Source organism: Delphinus delphis, chromosome 11 (assembly GCF_949987515.2).
Source record: "Delphinus delphis chromosome 11, mDelDel1.2, whole genome shotgun sequence".
Taxonomy (NCBI): Eukaryota; Metazoa; Chordata; class Mammalia; order Artiodactyla; family Delphinidae; genus Delphinus; species Delphinus delphis.
The window spans coordinates 84,289,732-84,307,810 of record NC_082693.1 but is presented as its reverse complement, the minus strand read 5'-3'; the positions used below and the strand labels follow the sequence as shown (position 1 = coordinate 84,307,810).

At 45.0% G+C, this 18,079-nt stretch overlaps 1 protein-coding gene across 2 annotated transcripts in view; it reads left to right on the top strand.

The window, feature by feature from the left end:
• The first annotated feature begins 496 nt into the window (after window positions 1–496).
• Window positions 497–18,079, top strand: part of NT5DC3 (5'-nucleotidase domain containing 3) — a 57,699-nt gene continuing 40,116 nt past the window's right edge. For both annotated transcript variants that reach the window (XR_009521247.1, XM_060025490.1), the window contains exon 1: window positions 497–699. Coding sequence is in view for 1 of the 2 variants with exons in the window: in XM_060025490.1 (XP_059881473.1) it covers window positions 504–699 (196 nt within the window). In the remaining variant the exon portion in view is untranslated. The remainder of the gene's footprint in view (window positions 700–18,079) is intronic.

Here is an 18,079-nt window from a genome sequence, read left to right as displayed (position 1 = left end):
GGTCGCCTCCTGGAGCCGGAGTCACAAACACCATGTCAGTACAGCTAGGGTGGGGGGACGGTCACAGACGGCGGGAGGAAGGTGCTGCGGAGCTCGGCGGGCGGCCCCAGGGTCAAGTCTCGTGGTCCAGGGCCAGCAGAGTCATCCTATTCCATGTGACCTCTGCTGACGGGGCGTTCGCGCCACCGCACAGCCACCTTGGCGCGCCACACGGTCAAGAAGCGGCTGTAGCAGGCTCCGCGCGTGGCCGCGACTGCCCGGGGTGCCCAGGCCCTTGCTGCCCCGCCCACACCGGGCCCGGCCTAGGCCACGCCCCCAAGGCCCCGCCCCACCAAGACTCCTCCCCGCCAGGACCCCGCCCCGCCAAGGCCCCGCCCCCGAGGCGGCCGGAGGGGGGCGGGCCGCGCCCCCACGTGCTCCTACGTAGGGACGTCCCGCCGAGCGGGCAGAACGCTGGCAGAGCACCTACCTGCAGGCGCCTTTCGCGGCGGGCGGCGGCAGGCATGGCTACGGCGGCGGCGGCGGCTCGTGGGGCTGGTGCAAGGGCGGTGGCGGCCCTGCGGAGAGGCTGCCGGACTGCGGCTCGGGGGCGGTCGCGCGCGGGCCCCGCACGGTCCTTATGCACAGCACCTGGGACCGCCCCGGACATGAAGCGCTACCTTTGGGAGCGCTACCGGGAGGCGAAGAGGAGCACGGCAGGTGAGTGAGGCTGCGCCCTCTCGCACCCTCAGTAAGTGGGGAGGCCCCTCCCCGCCGGGCTGGGGCGCCAGGTCCCGTCCCATATGGCCATCGGGGAAGCCGGCGCCCTCGGACCCGCGTGGGTCCGCTGCTGACCTCCAGAGCCCCCCCATCGTGACCCGCGGTTGTCCCCAACCACGGGCGACATCGCCTCTGCAGTGCGATTTCCGGGAAACGCGGAAAAATGCGCCTCCAGAAACTTTACAACTCTTGCCTTTCTCCTGTCGGGAAAGCCGTTTTATAAATTCCTGGGATTTTTAGCCAGAAATCTGCATCGGAAGCGCTTTGGGCTCTCCTGGGGGTTCCACGGACATCACTTGGGAGACGGTCACCCCCAGGCATCGTTCGGTATTGTTATTAATAAACAACAATAATAGTAACCGCCGGAGTCCGGCAGGCGGCGGGTTACCGTGGATTCCGCTGCTGGGCAGGTGGTAGTGTCCGGAGGCTGATTTATTTTCCTTCTTTGTTTTAGGGGATGGGGTAGGATTTGCTGCTCTTGAAATTGGAGGGGTTCGGTTGGGAGTGTTCTGAGTTATCTACTAACCTCAGCGAGGAGGTGATTCCAGGGAGTGACCACTTAGTGGTCAGATGAACATAAAATGAGCTTGGTTTGATTGTTGGTTAGGGAAACAGGGAGGGACGCAAAGAGGACCCAGTAAATACTAATGTCAGACACATAAATTGTCTCCCTGAATTCTTCCCCATACCTAGGAAGGAAGTGCCACATACCCATCTTAGAGATGAGACAGGCCAGACTCAAGTTTAAGAAGCCTGGCCAAGGTCACACTTTGACCTCGGGTCTGTCTCAGCCCCTAACCCATCGTCCTGTTTCCTGCACTGCCTTGTAGTAGCAGCTGACCGTTTGGGAACTGGTGTAAAGGGCCAGTGATAGTCCATTGGTGCTGCTTTTTTCAGGGAAGATTTAGAATAGAAATTTTTATACTGATATATTTTTTGGGGGTGGTGGTAGAGGTGGCGTGGAGAGATCGGGAGAGAATATTTGGTGGAGAGAACATTTGGTAGAATCACATTTTACAGACAAGGTTTGCTGCTGCAGGTTGTGAGACTCACAGAGCTCCAGTTTACTCATCTGTAAAATGGGAATGGATGCTGGTGATACCAACATCATAGGCTTGTGGCGAGGAATGAGCGAGTCCATCCATGAAAGGTGTTTAGAACAGTGCCTGGCAAAGGAGACAGTTGAAGGGTTGGGTGATAAAGATCAGCTTCAGGCCAGAGTTGGCCTTTGGTGTGGGATAATCCCAGGGGGATTTTGGAGAAGGACAGCTTGAGGGAGATTTTGAGATTTGTTAGCTCTGTGACTTTGGTGGCAAGTTACTCTTCTCTGACCTGAGTTTTCCAACTGTAATGTGGGGATAAAGTGAGGATTTTTAGTGTGGGCTCAGCATCCAGCAGATGCTCAGGAGATAGTAGCTATTGCGGCTGGTTATTAAATAAAGACACGCTTAGTCACGGTGGAGGTGAGTTAGCACTAGGGTCTAGGTCTCCTTTAGCTCAGGGCAGTGCCACATGTGGTGCTGAGCAAGCCACCTAGTCTCTTTAGTCTTCTTTCTGTAGTGAAGCCACTGAACTAAATAATATGTGAGCCTTTTCAAGTGTTACAGGTCTGAGAATCAGTATGCCGGGGTGCCCCATCCTGTCTCCACGCCCCCAGCCCATGCCCACGTAGTCCCTGTTTCACCCCTGAGAACTCAGGGACTTTTTTCCTTCACCCTATCTGGGGCTGCACCACCCCTACCCTCCTTTAGCTGAAGTCTGTACACATGCCCAACTTGCATTCATTCACCAAGCATTTATTAAGCACGTACCAGCGGGCTTAAAAGCTGTTGATTCACAGATGGACACATGTGAGAGGGAGGGGCCCACAGTGGCTGAGCGCCTGCCCGGGCCAAGCAAGAGGGGCCCGAGTTGCACGGATGGGGAGGCTGGTAAACAGATAAGTGACAGTCCAGCTTGGGGAAGATAAATAACGGTCCCAGGGGATGCAGGAAATGCTTGACACTGTGTTCGTAGGAGTGAGGGCTCAGAAGTACTGATGCTCATAAAAAAATACACAGGTTCTTTTCGGTTTACTAGAGGACAAAAGAATTTTGTTTTCTCCCTTCCTGATTATTGCTTTCTGGTGTTTGATCTCTTGCCTTAATCTAAACAATCCCTTCAGGTGTTTTCTCTTTGAAGAGGTTCCCAGAATGAAGCCTGCTCAGGAAAGAGATGATTTTTACTCTTTGTTTTACCCTTTCTCTCCCACCCTCTTTTTATGTTTATTTTTCAAAATTAAAAAAAATTTTTTTTAAATAAACTGTATTTTTTAGATCAGTTTTAGATTTACAGGAAAATTGCATGTTTCTCTAAACCCCATATGCAGTTTTTCCTCTCTCATGACTATGGGACTGTGATATTGAGATTTATAATCAGAAATACTGCAGAGAGCTCCTAAAACCCTTGGAATTTCCCAAGTACAGTACAGAGATGATAAAGGTGTCTTTTGTTATTTTAATTAGGTGACTTTCGGAATACCTCAGGGCAACCACAGGGTGGGGCCTGGGTGCCGGGGAACCCAGCCCTGTGATGAGAGAGTTGGCACTTTGTGTCTTCTGACCCGCACCCCTCGGGGAGGGGAGAGGGGCTGGAGATTGAATCGATTGCCGATGGCCAATGATTTAGTCTTCCCCTGTGTAATGAAGATTCCGTAAATGCCTCCATACAAACCCAGAAGGATGGGGTTCTGAGGGCTTCTGTGTTGGTGAACACGTGGAGATTGATTTGGGGAGAGTGGTACACCCAGAGAGGGCATGGAAATTCCTTGCCCTGTCCATGTACTGTGCCTTCTGCATCTCTTCCATCTGGCTCTTCCTGAGTTGTATCCTTTTATAGTAAACCAGTGATCTAGAAAGTAAAATGTTTCCCCGAGTTCTGTGAGCCACTCTAGTAAATTAATTGACCCTGTGGAGGGGGGTCAGTGGAACCTCCAGTCTGTAGCCGGTCTGTCGGAGGCACAGGTGACCAGCTGGACTTGGAACTGAAGTTGGGCAGGGGGCAGTCTTGTGGGACTGAGCCTGTAGCCTGTAGGATCTGATGTTCTCCCCAGGAGGTGTCAGAAGTGAGTTGTGTTGTAGGACACCCTGCTGTGTCGAAGCATTGGTGGCCTGGGGAAAACACTCACGTCGGAATTGGGTGCTGAACCCTTTAGGTACATTTGTCCCAGTTAACCAATATTGATACATTGTTGGTATGTATCAGTATTAACCAAAGTCCATATTTAATTCAGAATTCCTCAGTGTTCAACCTAGTGTCCTTTTCTACTCCAAGGTCCCGTCCAGAATAGCACACTGCATTTAGTTACCATGTCTCCTTGGGCTTCTCTTGGCTGTGACAGTGTCTTAGAGTTTCCCTGTTTACCATGACCTTGACAGTTTTTTCCTTTTTTAAAACAATTCTTTTTTTGATTTTTAAATTTTATTTCTTTATTTTTGGCTGCGTTGGGTCTTCGTTGCTGCATGTGGGCTTTCTGTAGTTGCGGCGAGCGGGGGCTACTCTTCGTTGCATTGCGCAGGCTTCTCATCGCGGTGGCTTCTCGTTGCAGAGCGCAGCCTCTGGGTGCTCGGGCTTCAGTAGTTGTGGCACGCAGGCTCAGTAGTTGTGGCTCGAAGGCTCTAGAACGCAGCCTCAGTAGTTGTGGTGCACGGGCTTAGTTGCTCTGTGGCATGTGGACCCTGGACCAGGGCCCAAACCCATGTCCCCTGCATTGGCAGGCAGATTCTCAACCACTGCACCACCAGGGAAGCCCACCTTGACAGTTTTGAGGTGTACTGCTCACAAACTACGTAGAATATCCCTCACTTGGAATTTGTTCCTTTTTTTTTTAACTTGAGATTTCATGTAATATTTATGTATCTGGTGATAGCATCCAGGGATTCCTGATAGAAGCAAATGCAAACTCTTCCTGGATGAATAGACCTTCAACGTAGCCCCAAAGGAAGAGCAAAGAAATTGGTAGACCTGTGAGTAAATCTAAACATACATTGACAGTATAGAAATCAGTCCGAAAGAGAGCAGGAGAGGAGGTAAAAGAAACTGAGAAAAAGCAGGAAATACCATGAAGGATGATGGTGGAAATAATTCCAAATATATCAGTGATCATGATAAACTCAGATTAAAAGATCGTCAGATCAGATATAAGAAACACAGTCTAGCTAGGTGCTGTTTAAAGAGATACACCCCAAAACAAAGATGTAGAAAAGGTTGAAGTTAACAGAATGGGAGAAGGCGTCTCGGGCAAATGCAAACCAAAGAAAACCAGCAAGTATGAGTATCAGACAAGTACCGAAATGGCATTGAAAGGAAATAATGTTTACTATGGGAAGAGTTGCAAATTACAGTCCACGGACCAAATCTAGCCTCTAGTTAGGTTTTATCGGAACACAGCCACGCTCATTCGTTTCCATGTATATATTTTTTGGCTCCTTTTGTGCTATGATGTCAGAGTTGAGCAGGTGCAACAGAGACTGTATGGCTCGCACAGCCCACAGTGTTTACTAACTGGGCCTTCATAGAGGATGTATGTTGACTCCTGAACTTAAGCTGTGCTTATATATCAGTCAACATGGATGAGTCTCAAAAGCAAGACTGAGTGGAGAAAAGAAAGTTGCAGACATATGCTAATTATAAAAGATTTGAAAACACAAAACATGCTGTAGATCACTTGTAGGGATACACATGCATGTGGTCAAAGTCTAAAGAAATGCAGGAAGAATGTTATACACCCAAATCAGGGTAGTGGTTACCCCCTCTGCAGGAGGAGAATGCAGGTGACATCTTAGAGGGTTTAGTTCCTAAGCTGCATGGTGGGGCTGTGGGTGTTGTTTGTATTATATTTATACCTTTCTGTGTATCTTAGAACAGTAGCCTGACACATTCTTTAGAAACCTTTTGTTTAGGTGTGTGATATTGATGATCCATGGCTATAGGAAAAAATAGCAAAAGGGCTTAAGGGAGAAACATGCCACATAATAATTTTCACGTAGGAGAGAAGTTCCTAAAATGGAGAATCAGAGGGGCTGCTAGATCCAGTCCTCTGCTTGGAGAAGGAATCCCTTTTCCATAGCCCTTGCTAGTGGCCACCTGGCATCTGCTTGAGTTTGCCATGTGATCACAAGACTGCCAGTTTTTATTTTGGATGGCCTGAGTCACAGAGTAGGTAATTCCAAGAAGATGGTGACAGTGTGTCATCCCAGCTCTCCCCTTTGACTTCATTATTTTTGGAAGCTCGCTTTTACATTGACTCGTGTTTGTTGATATCCCTTGTTGGTACTTGGTCCTGACCACAGGAGGCCACATGTGGTTCTACTGGTTCAAAGTGGAGGGAAGCAGTGCATGGCATATGGAAGGCACTGATGTTTATTCTTCTCTATTTCCTCTATGCTTTGATGAAAAATTGTGATAGTTTTGCCTAGTATTTGATCTTTTGATATGACTAAATTTTCTAAGATTTTCCCTTGAAACAAATGTACTTTTCTTTTGAACAGTTGTTTGCTTTTTATTAAAATGACTTAAGATTAGGGTGTCATTAAACCATTACTGTATATAATTTTATTTCAAGTGCAGGTGCATATAATTTTATGTTTGGAACTTTAGGAAGCCTGATGGATTTCTATGCAGCAGTCAGAATTACAGATATTACAAAGTAATAAGATAGAAGTTTAACTTTTAGTGGGAGTAGTATAAATGTCACGTGTATTATTAATTATTTGGATGACTAATTCTATTTGTCACGGATTGCTTTTCTCTGGAGATGGTGCAAAATATCTAAAGTCTGGGAAAAATGAAAACTTCTTTTGAGATGAATAAACGCAGTAGAATGACTTCCGCCCAGCCCGGTGTTAAGTTCCTCTTATTTCTTGGTCTTCCCCACTGCCTGCCTTTGCTTTATTATTATTATTTTTTAATAATCCCTGTACAAGCCTCTGTACAGTGTCTGGCACATGGTGGGTGCTTATTGAAAAAATTCCTGAGGGTTTAGTAAGTGGGAAAATCAATGTACAAACATATTACACATTGTATGATTCCCATTTATATAAAGTTCTAGAAAATGCAAAAGAATCTGACTGAAAGAAGAACAGCGGTTGCCTGGGGATGGGTGGGGATCGAGGGACTGAGGGAGAGGTGGGATTCAAAAAAGATGTGAGGAAATGTTTGGAGATGTTAGATGTACGCTTATTGTCTTTATGTTGATGATGGCTTTGTAGGTGTGTATGTATGTCGAACCTCATCAGACTGTATGCTCTGTGTGCAATTTATTATGTATCATTTGTACCTCAATAAAGCTATATAGTAAAGACAAAGCAATGAGGGAAGGACTGTGGTTTATCCTGGCTTGAGGTGGGACCCTGGAAGTGGCCCAGTGCAAGTCAGGTGTTCTAGTCTGAACAACTGTGGCTGGAGGGGTGGGGCAGTGTCCTGGAAGAGCCCAGAATGTGTGTGTTCGGAGGTGGGGAAGGGTCATGGCTTATCTGAGGGTTGGGGCGTGCTGGGCAGGGAACGCCGTAGATGTTCACCTTCGTGGAGAAAAGGATAGGATGCCTTAGATACTTGGTTTCATCTTGGCGTCTTTCATTGGGCTGTTGCAGAAGTAAAAGTGGGTAACAACTGAACGGGTTTTGGAGATACTGGGGAAAACAGTTTCTGGCTAAAAATAGTTGCTTTTATTTTAGTAAAAAATTCTTTTTAATTGAAGTATAGTTGTTTTACAATGTTATGTTAATTTCTGCTGTACAGCAAAGCGATTCAATTATCTATCTATATATCCATCTCTCTCCCTCTATATATACACACACACACATTGTTTTTTTCAACGTTCTTTTCCATCATGGTTTATTACAGGATAATGAATACGGTTCCCTGTGCTGTACAGTAGGACCTTGTTGCTCATCCATTCTATGTATAGTTGCTTACATCTGCTTACCCCAGCCTCCCACTCCATCCCTCCCCCACCTCTCTCCCTCTTTGGCAACCAGAGGTCTGTTCCCTATCTGTGTGAGTCTGTTTCTGTTTCACAGATAAGTTCATTTGTGTCGTATTTTAGATTCCTCATATAAGTGATATCATATAAGTGGTATTTATCTTTGTCTGACTCACTTCTCTTAGTATGATCATCTCTAGTTGCATCATGTTGCTGCAGATGACATTATTTCATTCTTTTTTATGGCTGAGTAGCATTTCCTTGTATATATGTACCACATCTTTATCACTCATCTCTTGATGGACCTTTAGGTTTTTTTCATGTCTTGGCTATTGTAAATAGTGCTGCAGTGAACATTGGGGTGCATGTATCTGTTTGAATTATGGTTTTCTCCTGATATATGCCTAAGAGTGGGATTGCTGGGTCATATGGTAATTCTATTTTTAGTTTTTTAAGGAACCTCTGTACTGTTCTGCATAGTGGCTGCACCAATTTACATTCCCACCAACAGTGCAAGAGGGTTCCCTTTTCTCCACACCCTCTCCAGCATTTATTATTTGTAGACTTTTTGATGATGGCCATTCTGACTGATGTAAGGTGGTACCTCATTGTAATTTTGATTTGCATTTCTCTAATACTTAGCGATGTTGAGCATCTTTTCGTGTGCCTATTGGCCATCTGTATAAAAAGAGCTGTATTAAAATCTGTAAGGTCTGATAGTAATATGCTCTTATGAATTGTCTGATCCCAAGTCACACTTGCTCCTCAGTTTTCTTTCCCTGACTGTAACTAATTATCAGCAGAAAGAGTATTACGTGGACATAATCATATCCAATAACATTTGTTGGCACGAAACAAGTCTAAATATACATGTGAAACTTGTGTTATGGTCAGATCGTTCCCTAACATATCAGTTGCGCCAAAACAAATTCACATTTTTCAGGGAATGTGAAATTGTCAGTGGCAGAACTGACTGGCCTTTGCCCAAGTGTTACTTCACAGAAGGAAGTTGTAACGTGGTGAAGTTTGCTAAGAGAGAAATCGCCTATAGTGGGGTTTGTCTTTTTCTCATTATTTTTTAATTGACAGTTATAGATGAGAAGTTTAAGGGTTTAAAATTTGGCTGTGGAATCTTGAGTTCACTTGTGGAAACAGTCGGGGAGATGTAAATACTGCTTCACCTTAGATATGAGTCCCTACACTTTTATTTTTCATGTATTTTCAGTCTATATGTATACTTTTTTAAAAAAAATTATTTTATTTATTTATTTTTGGCTGCGTTGGGTCTTCGTTGCTGCATGGGCTGTCTCTGGTTGCAGCGAGCTGGGGCTACTCTTTGTTGAGGTGTGTGGGCTTCTCATTGCGGTGGCTTCTCTTGTTGCAGAGCACGGGCTCTAGGCATGCAGGCTTCAGTAGTTGTGGCACAGGGCTCAGTAGTTATGGCTCGCGGGCTCTAGAGTGCAGGCTCAGTAGTTGTGGCACATGGGCTTAGTTGCTCCATGGCATGTGGGATCTTCCCGGACCAGGGCTTTAACCCATGTCCCGTGCCTTGGCAGGCGGATTCTTAACCACTGCTCCACCAGGGAAGCCCCTATATGTATACTTCTAAAAGAAATTTTGAACCTTGTTTTCAATCTACATGTGACCTTTAAAAAGAGAATTTGAATCTGTGTTAAGTGAATATGAACTAATTCATAAAATATTTTGAATATTAATATTCATGAAATATAGGAGGGTTATGAAATATAAGCAGAAGTTAAGATTTGATCAAATTAGGGAAAATAAATATTTGAAATCTGCTCTAACTTTTGTTGATGTAGGAATGTAGAAATATGTCACGAGCTAAGAAATGTGACCTTGAGCTGGTAACCTTGTCTCATCTTCATTTTTCTCCTGTAAAGTGGGGATAATAACTAGTGTCTCATGCTAAGTGGGGTCCATTCACATTGCTTCATATGGTGCCTGGCACATTGCAGATGCACATAATTACTAGCCACTAGGATAACTTGTTGGTCCATTGAGACCTGGGAAGATTCAAAGAAGGCTTTGTGGTAGTATAGTCATTCCTAGGACCCCGGGGACACCAAAATCCACGGGTGCTCAAGTCCCTTATATAAAATGGCATAGTATTTGCTTAGAACCTAAGCATATCCTCCCATATACATTAAATCATCTCTAGATTACTTATAATACTTAATAAATGTAAATGCTCTGTGAATAGTTGTAAATACAGTGTAAAGGCTGTGTAAATAGTTGCTGGCATGTGGGAAAGTTTTACTTTTTGGAACTTTCTGGAAAAAAAATTTGGGGGGGAATGTTTTCATTCTGCAGTTGGTTGAATTCGTGAATGTGGAACCCAAGGATATGGAGGGCTGACTGTAAACGGGGCAAAAAGGAGGCTTTTCTTCTGTTTTTTGAAGCTCTAAAATTCTCTGGGAAAAAGTTTTTTTCCCCATTTTTCTCTTCTTCCTTTTCTTCTTCAGGGGCTTCATATCTTTATATTCTTTTTCTAGGAGAACAGCTTGATGTCTACAGCATATTCCAAAAAGAAAAAGTCTACTTAATTAAAGAAAAATGACATCTTAATGTCTCTGAGACTGTGGCTTTTCCATTACCAAAAAATTAAACTTCAAGGATTTTCAAGTGCATTTCAGCTTTTCTGTTCGAACATTTTCCTGTTAACATGTTTGGTTCCTGAGTTCAGATATCTGAGATGTGTATGTTTGGGCCTCCACATGGAGCATGTTTTCCCCCAGGTTTTGCTTTTTAATATAACCGCAGTGAAATCTTTGGGTATAAATCTTTATCTGCATCTCTTGGTACTTATTGCCACCCTGCTTTCTGGAAAGTTCTAATTGATTTATACTCTTATTAAACAGCAAGGAGTGAGGCTGCCCATTTCCAGCACCAGCACCCACTCTATGTTCTATCATTAAAAACAAAAAGGGTAGAAACCCCACCCCCCAAAGAAAACCGCATACAAATAACAGCAACAACAGCAACGAAGACACCACTGTAGTCTCATTGGAGAAAAATGGTGTCTAACTTTTCTTAGCCAAGTGACACAAGCTTATAATAGAAAAAAGTGTAACTGAAATAAAAACAGTAAAACCATTGATAATCCCACCTTTCAGAGAGAGCTACTCTTAACTAATTGTCTTGTTTTTTAAAAAATTATTTATTTATTTGCTTTTGGCTGCATTGAGTCTTTGTTGCTGCACGCGGGCTTTTCTCTAGTTGCGGCGAGCGGGGGCTACTCTTCGTTGCGGTGCGTGGGCTTCTCATCGCGGTGGCCTCTCTTGTTGCGGAGCATGGGGTCTAGGCGTGCGGGCTGCAGTAGTTGTGGCACGCGGGCTCAGTAGTTGTGGCTCGCGGGCTCTAAAGCACAGGCTCAGTAATTGTGGTGCACGGGCTTAGTTGCTCCATGGCTTGTGGGATCTTCCCGGACCAGGGATAGAACCCATTTTCCCCTGCATTGGCAGGCGGATTCTTAACCACTGTGCAACCAGGGAAGTCCCTGTCTAATTGTTTTAGTTTGATTTTTTAAAAAATAATTGGAATGGTTGAACGTTTATTAGCCATTTAATTTCCTTTCTTGTGAGATATAGTCTTTATCTTTTTGTTTATTGGGTTTGTATGGCTTTTTCTGTTTTTTTTTGTGGTGCGCAGGCCTCTCACTGTTGTGGCCCCTCCCGTTGCGGAGCACAGGCTCCGGACGCGCAGGCTCAGCGGCCATGGCTCACGGGCCCAGCTGCTCCGCGGCATGTGGGATCTTCCCGGACCGGGGCACGAACCCGTGTCCCCCGCATCGGCAGGCAGACTCTCAACCACTGCGCCACCAGGGAAGCCCCGGCTTTTTCTTTTTTTACATTAAGGATATTAGTCTTTGCTGTTTATCTTTTAATTTTGTTTAATATAACCCTTCCCCCCCAAATTTGTGATACTTTTTGGTACACAGATGTTTAAAATTTTTATATTGTAAATCTGTTGATATTTTTCTGTTTTGATTTATTCTATTGCTTTTACATTTGGAAAGTTATGTTCTATCCTGGGATGAAGTAAATAGTAGTCTATATTTTCCCACCTTTTTAATATTTAGAAATAAAACTTAACTCTTTGATTCACATGGTGTTTGTTTTGCAGCATAGTGTGAAGGAACATCTTACTTGACACCCTTTCCATATAGCTAAGCAGTGTTTATTTAGTTAGAGAGATAGACTATCCCGGGTGAATTTTATTCATCAGTATTCAATTACAGTATATTCTGGAGAACACAGAGTAGTAGATTGCCCACCTTGTTGAAAATAGGGCATATGAAGGAGGATTTAAGATTGGGAAGACAGACTGAAGTGTACGTGGGGACTGCCTTTGATGCCATGTTAAAAGTTGAATTTGTAGGCAGTGAGAATTTTGAGTGGCTGAATATCCTTGAAATGAACTTTTAGTTAGGAGTCCTTCAGCTGCAAGCAATAAAAATAAAAAGCCTGAGTCAAACTGATTTAATTTAAGCAAAAAATTGAAAAGATATTTTATGGGCTTGTGCAGTTGAAAAATCCAGAGGTAGTACCAGCTTCAAGCTTGCCTTGATCCAAGTTCAGTTGATGTCGTTGGGTGGCTTCTTTCCGTCTCTTGACCTTGCCCTCCTCCCCACTGGCCTCTTTTTTAGATTGCTAGAGGTGGTCCTTCATATCTCCAGATTTATATCCTCTTAGGTCCATGTTTGGAAGAAACGAATGTCTCTTTCTTGAAATTCCCTTATAAATCCAGAAATTTCCTTGATTGGCCTCATTGGTTCTCTGTGGCTACAGGGGACATATGAGGATAATTGGCTGGAGGTACCTGCCCCAGATGAATCGTGTTGGTGAGGGAATTCAGGGGTTCTCGTTGGCCAGGTTTGGGTCACATGATCTCCTCCCAGAGTCAGGAACAGAACCTCGCCAGGACCACATAGTCCGAATGTTAGGGAGGGGCGGTTTCCCAGAGCAGTTGAGCATACTGGAGAAACAGAAGGTGTGTCAGTCAGGTTAGGCTAGCTTATGCTGCAGTGACAAGCGACACCCAAAATCTCAGCGGTTTAGGATTAGCAGCTATAACCACAGTTTATTTCTCACTCCTGCAGTTTCCTGGGGCCTCAGGCACTTCTCCAGGGCAGCTGCCCTCAATGTGGTGGCCTAGCCTTCCAGGCTTCTCCATCTTGTGGTGTCTCCATAGCACATGTGTCCATGATTGAAACAGCAGGGGAGGGAGTGTGCTCTGGTCTGGAAGTGACTCGTGTCACTTCTGCCCACAATCTGTTGGCCAGAGCTGGCCAGAGTGGGACTGGGGGTGGTTAGGGGTGAAGGGGGGGGTTGTAATCTTCCCCATGTGCCTGGAAGGAGAGAATGTGAGTCAGCACGAGGTGGCCCAGCCACACTGGGTAGCACACACGCCCAGGGCCCACAGTCACTGCCTACCACAGGCTCCCTCGAGGACCTCAGTTGGTCTGACTCACCCCTTATGCCTCTCCTCCTGACTTTATCTGACCTGTTCCTGGGACGGTACTGAGAGTAGGGCATGTATCCCTTTAGAGCTCCCCAGTGTGGTGTCCCCAAGGGCCGAGGGACAGTCACGTTGCCTTTCTGAGGACATTAGGAGTATTTCTTGACATGACTCAGGCCATGGATTTCTACTCGGCACTGTCCCCACACACTGCTCCATTAGTCTGGGGGCCTTTATTAAGGGAGAGTCATTGTGCATTTCTGAACATTACGGGGAACACAGTACTTATCAAAAATTGTATTTCCCAAACTCAGATCTTTACACGGTTTAAAAATCTTTCCTTGAATAGGTGGAAAAATGTCTGACTTCTATACCTAAGTTCTGATTTCATTCATACTCAGAAGTAAAGATAAAGTTAAGGCAAGGAAGGAATTCTTCTGTGGTGACCTTACAAAAACAAAAACAAACTCACCGAAAAACCAACATAACAGAAAATGGTGTAGTGGCCATGGAAAACAGTATGGTGGGTCCTCAAAAAATTAAAAATCAGGGGCTTCCCTGGTGGCGCAGTGGTTGAGAGTCCGCCTGCCGATGCAGGGGACACGGGTTCGTGCCCCGGTCCAGGAAGATCCCACATGCGGTGGAGCGGCTGGGCCCCTGAGCCATGGCTGCTGAGCCTGCGCGTCTGGAGCCTGTGCTCCTCAACGGGAGAGGCCACGACAGTGAGAGGCCCGTGTACTGCAAAAAAAAAAAAAAAAATTAAAAATCAGGTTACTATATGATCTAGCAAGTCCACTTCTGGGTATATACCCTGAAGAAGTGAAGCAGGGGCTCAAAGAGGTATTTGTCCATCCACGTGCATAGCAGTTTTATTCACAATAGCCAACAAGTGAGAGCAACCCAAGTGTCCATGTGTCATCACAGATGAATGGATAAACAAAATGTGGATATACATGCAGTGGAATATTCTTTAGCCTTTAGAAGGAGTGAGCGTCTGACACATGCTCCAACATGAATGAATGTTGAAGATGCTATGCTACATAAAATGAGCCACTCACAGAAGACCAATACTGTGTGATTCTCCTTATATGAGGCACCTAGAGGAGTCCCATTCCTAGAGACGGAACATAGAAGGGTGGTTGCCAGGGCCTGGGGGAGGAGGAGTGGGGAGCTGGTGTTTAATGGAATGGGTGTGGAGTTGCACTTTCGCAGGATGGAAAGAGTTCTGAAGCTGGACGGTGGGGGTGGTCGCACAGCAGTGTGAATCACCTTAATACCACTGCACCGTACACTTAAAATGGTTAAGATGGTAAATTTTGTGTTATGCGTATTTTCCCACAATAAAAATAAGCAAGCACAGAACCCCAGGAAGCTTACAGATGTTTCCTGTAAGGGGTCCACTGCGTGTCCTAGTGCTCTGTGGGATGAGCAGGTAACCGGAAGCTGGTGCGAGTGCAGGGGGCGCCCAGTCTGCTGCCTGATCCCGGGAAAGGCGCTCACCTCCCAGCTCAGGGTGGCTGCCGTGGAACCCAGCTCTGGTCGGAGCTTTGGGCAGAGCGGCAGAGCTGTCTCTCCATGTCTTTGTCCTCGTTGTGTAGTCTTGCTGTCATCATCCGTTAGGAGCAAAAGGAATTCGCTCTCTAAATTTGTACCCACTCTTGTGTCTGCTTTGGGGAAGTACATAACTGACTAGTCAAGGGCCCTTCTGTTTATACTTGGAGTCCTCAGTTTAGACAGACCGTATTTCCCTGAATGGTTGGCGTTCTTTCCTTTTGCCTTGTAATGACTCGCGTTTATCCTTAGCACTTTTTTGAAGTGATTGCGTAGGATGTTGAGATCCTTTTAAGCTGCTGGTGTTCCTTGTGTTTATTTCGAGTGGTGACAAATTAAACGTGCAAGCTTTCCGGTGATGATGTTCACGTGATTGATACACCTTGAGCTTTCCCTCCAGTGGGGAGTACGCTCCTGGGCAGCTTCTGGAGATGTGCTGACTGTCAGCACCATGTTCCAGCACAGCCGTGTTTCTTGAGGGCTTCACAACTTCTTCTCAGGTAGCAGAAAGGGACGTAGACTTCACTGTCAGCACCTTTCTAAATAGAAACTTCTAAGGTCAACAGGCCATGAGAGCTTCCTTGGAAAGGTCATTTGTGAAAGAAGAGCTTTTGGTCACTCTGTAAGCGATCCCGCTTCACTTCGTACAGACAATGCCATGTGGTCCTATTCGGAAAATGACATCCTCTGCGGTGGCCCGTTGATGATGTAAGGCCAGATGGTCTTCAGTGTTGGATGCTGAAGAGCTTAGGACCACTGGCTTCTCCCTTCCTGAGGACTGGTTCTTGTGAACTGTCTGCCTTCAAGTTTCTTGAAATGTTACTGTCTTTCTTATCCTCAGATGGATCTTAGTTGCAAAAAAAAAAAAAAGAAAGGCCAAGGTTACCATCTCATTGATTTTGACAAAGGGAACTAAGAAGAAATGGAATTGTTGGTGAATCTTGGCTATTTGGATTTTCAGTAGACTTGGTCATATCTAGGTTGTCAGTGGGAGAGAAACTTGGCATCTTACCTGGTGACCATGAATAGGCTTCAGGGGTCAACCTTCCTGAAGTTTTCCACAAAATTTTGTTTGTGTTTTTCTGTGGGGAGAGGATTCTATGGCTTCTGTTAGGTTCTCAAAGGGATCCAAGCCCCACAGCTATAAGGAGCCTTCTGAAAGGCTCAGAATACGTCATTGTGGCTGGCACGGTGCCCCGATTGGAGTTGTCACCCTGTGAAAGTAGTACTTTTTGGGTATTTCAGGTGGCCCCTGAGAAGTGAATAATGTGAGAAAGAAGTGAGCAGAAGGGAAGGAGGAAGCGTTGTAGACTCTATGGTAAGCATTGAAATGAGGAAGGATTGACTCCATTTTATTGCGAAAATAAGTGCACCCTTCTCAAATGCTTGTTGATTCCCATAGTCCTGGAGAAGAGCATTAAGAGCGCAGATTCTGAAGCCAGACTTACCAGGTTCAGATCCCAGCTCTGCTGTTTCGTGGTTGTGTGTCCTTCAGCCAATTGTGTAATTTCTGTGTGCTTCTAGTGTCCTCATACATCACGTGGGGATAGTAGAGCCTTCGCCTCATGAGGTTGTCGTAAGGATTAAATGAGGTGATAGAAAGCGCTTCCGAGCATATAGTACGTGGTAAGTGCTTAATAAATATTAGCTCTTACCACAGAGCCAGGAGGTGGCCCTTAGTAACGTGAAGAGTAGTAAAATATAGATAGTTCAATTTTAGTAGTAAGATGTGGACAGTTCACTTCTCGTGTGTGTGCGTTACAGGTGGTTTTGTACCTATATCTCCAGGAAGTCACCTGCCTTCAGCATTCGTTTACTGATGAGTTGTTTCAGGTAAATTTTGGTGCACAAACATCATAAAAGGTGAGAGAATGCTGTTACATACCCTCTTAGCAAAATGGGACGGTCTGTGTTCTTGTTGCAAAATGTTGCACGATGAGATTCTTTGTGTTAAATGACTACCTGTGAAATGACTGGATGAGAATATCGTACTTCCTTTTTGTCTTTAGAAATATATTGTGCAATCTCTGTCATTACCTGACTCTAGAGAGCTGCTTTCTGTCCCTTTGCATTTATCTTCTGACTCATCTAATAATTGTGAAATGTCTTCTTCTGTCAGTTTTATGCTGGAAAATAGAACATTATGAATTCTCAACTGTGTTCCATGAAAGCTAAAAAAATGACTGCAGAGATGGTATCTTCAGACTTCTTTGATATACCTTCCTGAAAATGATGTGATAGTTCGGGCAGGGCAATGAGGAAGCTGAAGGATGACGTAGCGATGATTTGCTTCACTATTGCAACATCTTGGGCAATCTCCTGTCATACCCTGCTTTCTTTATTTAGTCTTTTTTTAAAATCATAGGTGAGAATAATTGCTAGATAATGATGAAATAATGCCTGCAATGATAAAATAGCAAAATGTTTCAAGATGTTGGAAACTAAGGTCACTAACCTCCCATACTGCATCTTAGATTTTTAAAAGGATCCAGTGGGCTCATGGAAGTTGTAAGGTAGGATGAGTTTTTGGAAAACCTCCAAGAAAGAATAAAGATCATGAAAATAGCAATCCTCACAAATAGTTAGAACTGCTCAAAAAAGAAGCTCAAAACTAACATAGGATCCAGGGGACCCTGATGGTATCCTGGGGAAATCACATTTCTAACAAACCATCTGAAGGAAATCATCTGAAAGGCAAAGATGAACATCTGAAGGTACTTAATGCTGTTTTTTTTAAACAGGAAAAATACCTAAGTGTGTAACATAGAGTAAAAGGTTGATGTGGCACAATATACCAGAATCTTGTGTAATGGGTTTTTTAAAAAAATTAGTTTATTTATTCATTTTTGGCGGCGTCGGGTCTTCGTTGCTGTGCGTGGGCTTTCTCTAGTTGCGGCGAGCGGGGGCTACTCTTCGTTGCGGTGCGCGGGCTTCCCATTGCGGTGGCTTCTCTTGTGGAACACGGGCTCTAGGCACGCGGGCTCAGTAGTTGTGGCTTGCGGGCTCTAGAGTGCAGGCTCGGTAGTTGTGGCGCACGGGCTCAGTTGCTCCACGGCGTGTGGGATCTTCCCGGACCATGGCTCAAACCCACGTCCCCTGCATTGGCAGGTGGATTCTTAACCACGGTGCCACCAGGGAAGCCCTATATAATGATTTAAATTTATATTCTTAGAAAGTCTGTAATGATAGAACACATATGATAGGATATTAAATTTAGAGTGGAGCACAAAGCTGTGTATATCGTGTGAGGTCAACTATGTAGACTACATACACAGAACAATATGGGCGGCAAATACAGGAAATGTTAATAGTTTTTTTCTGGGTGATGTT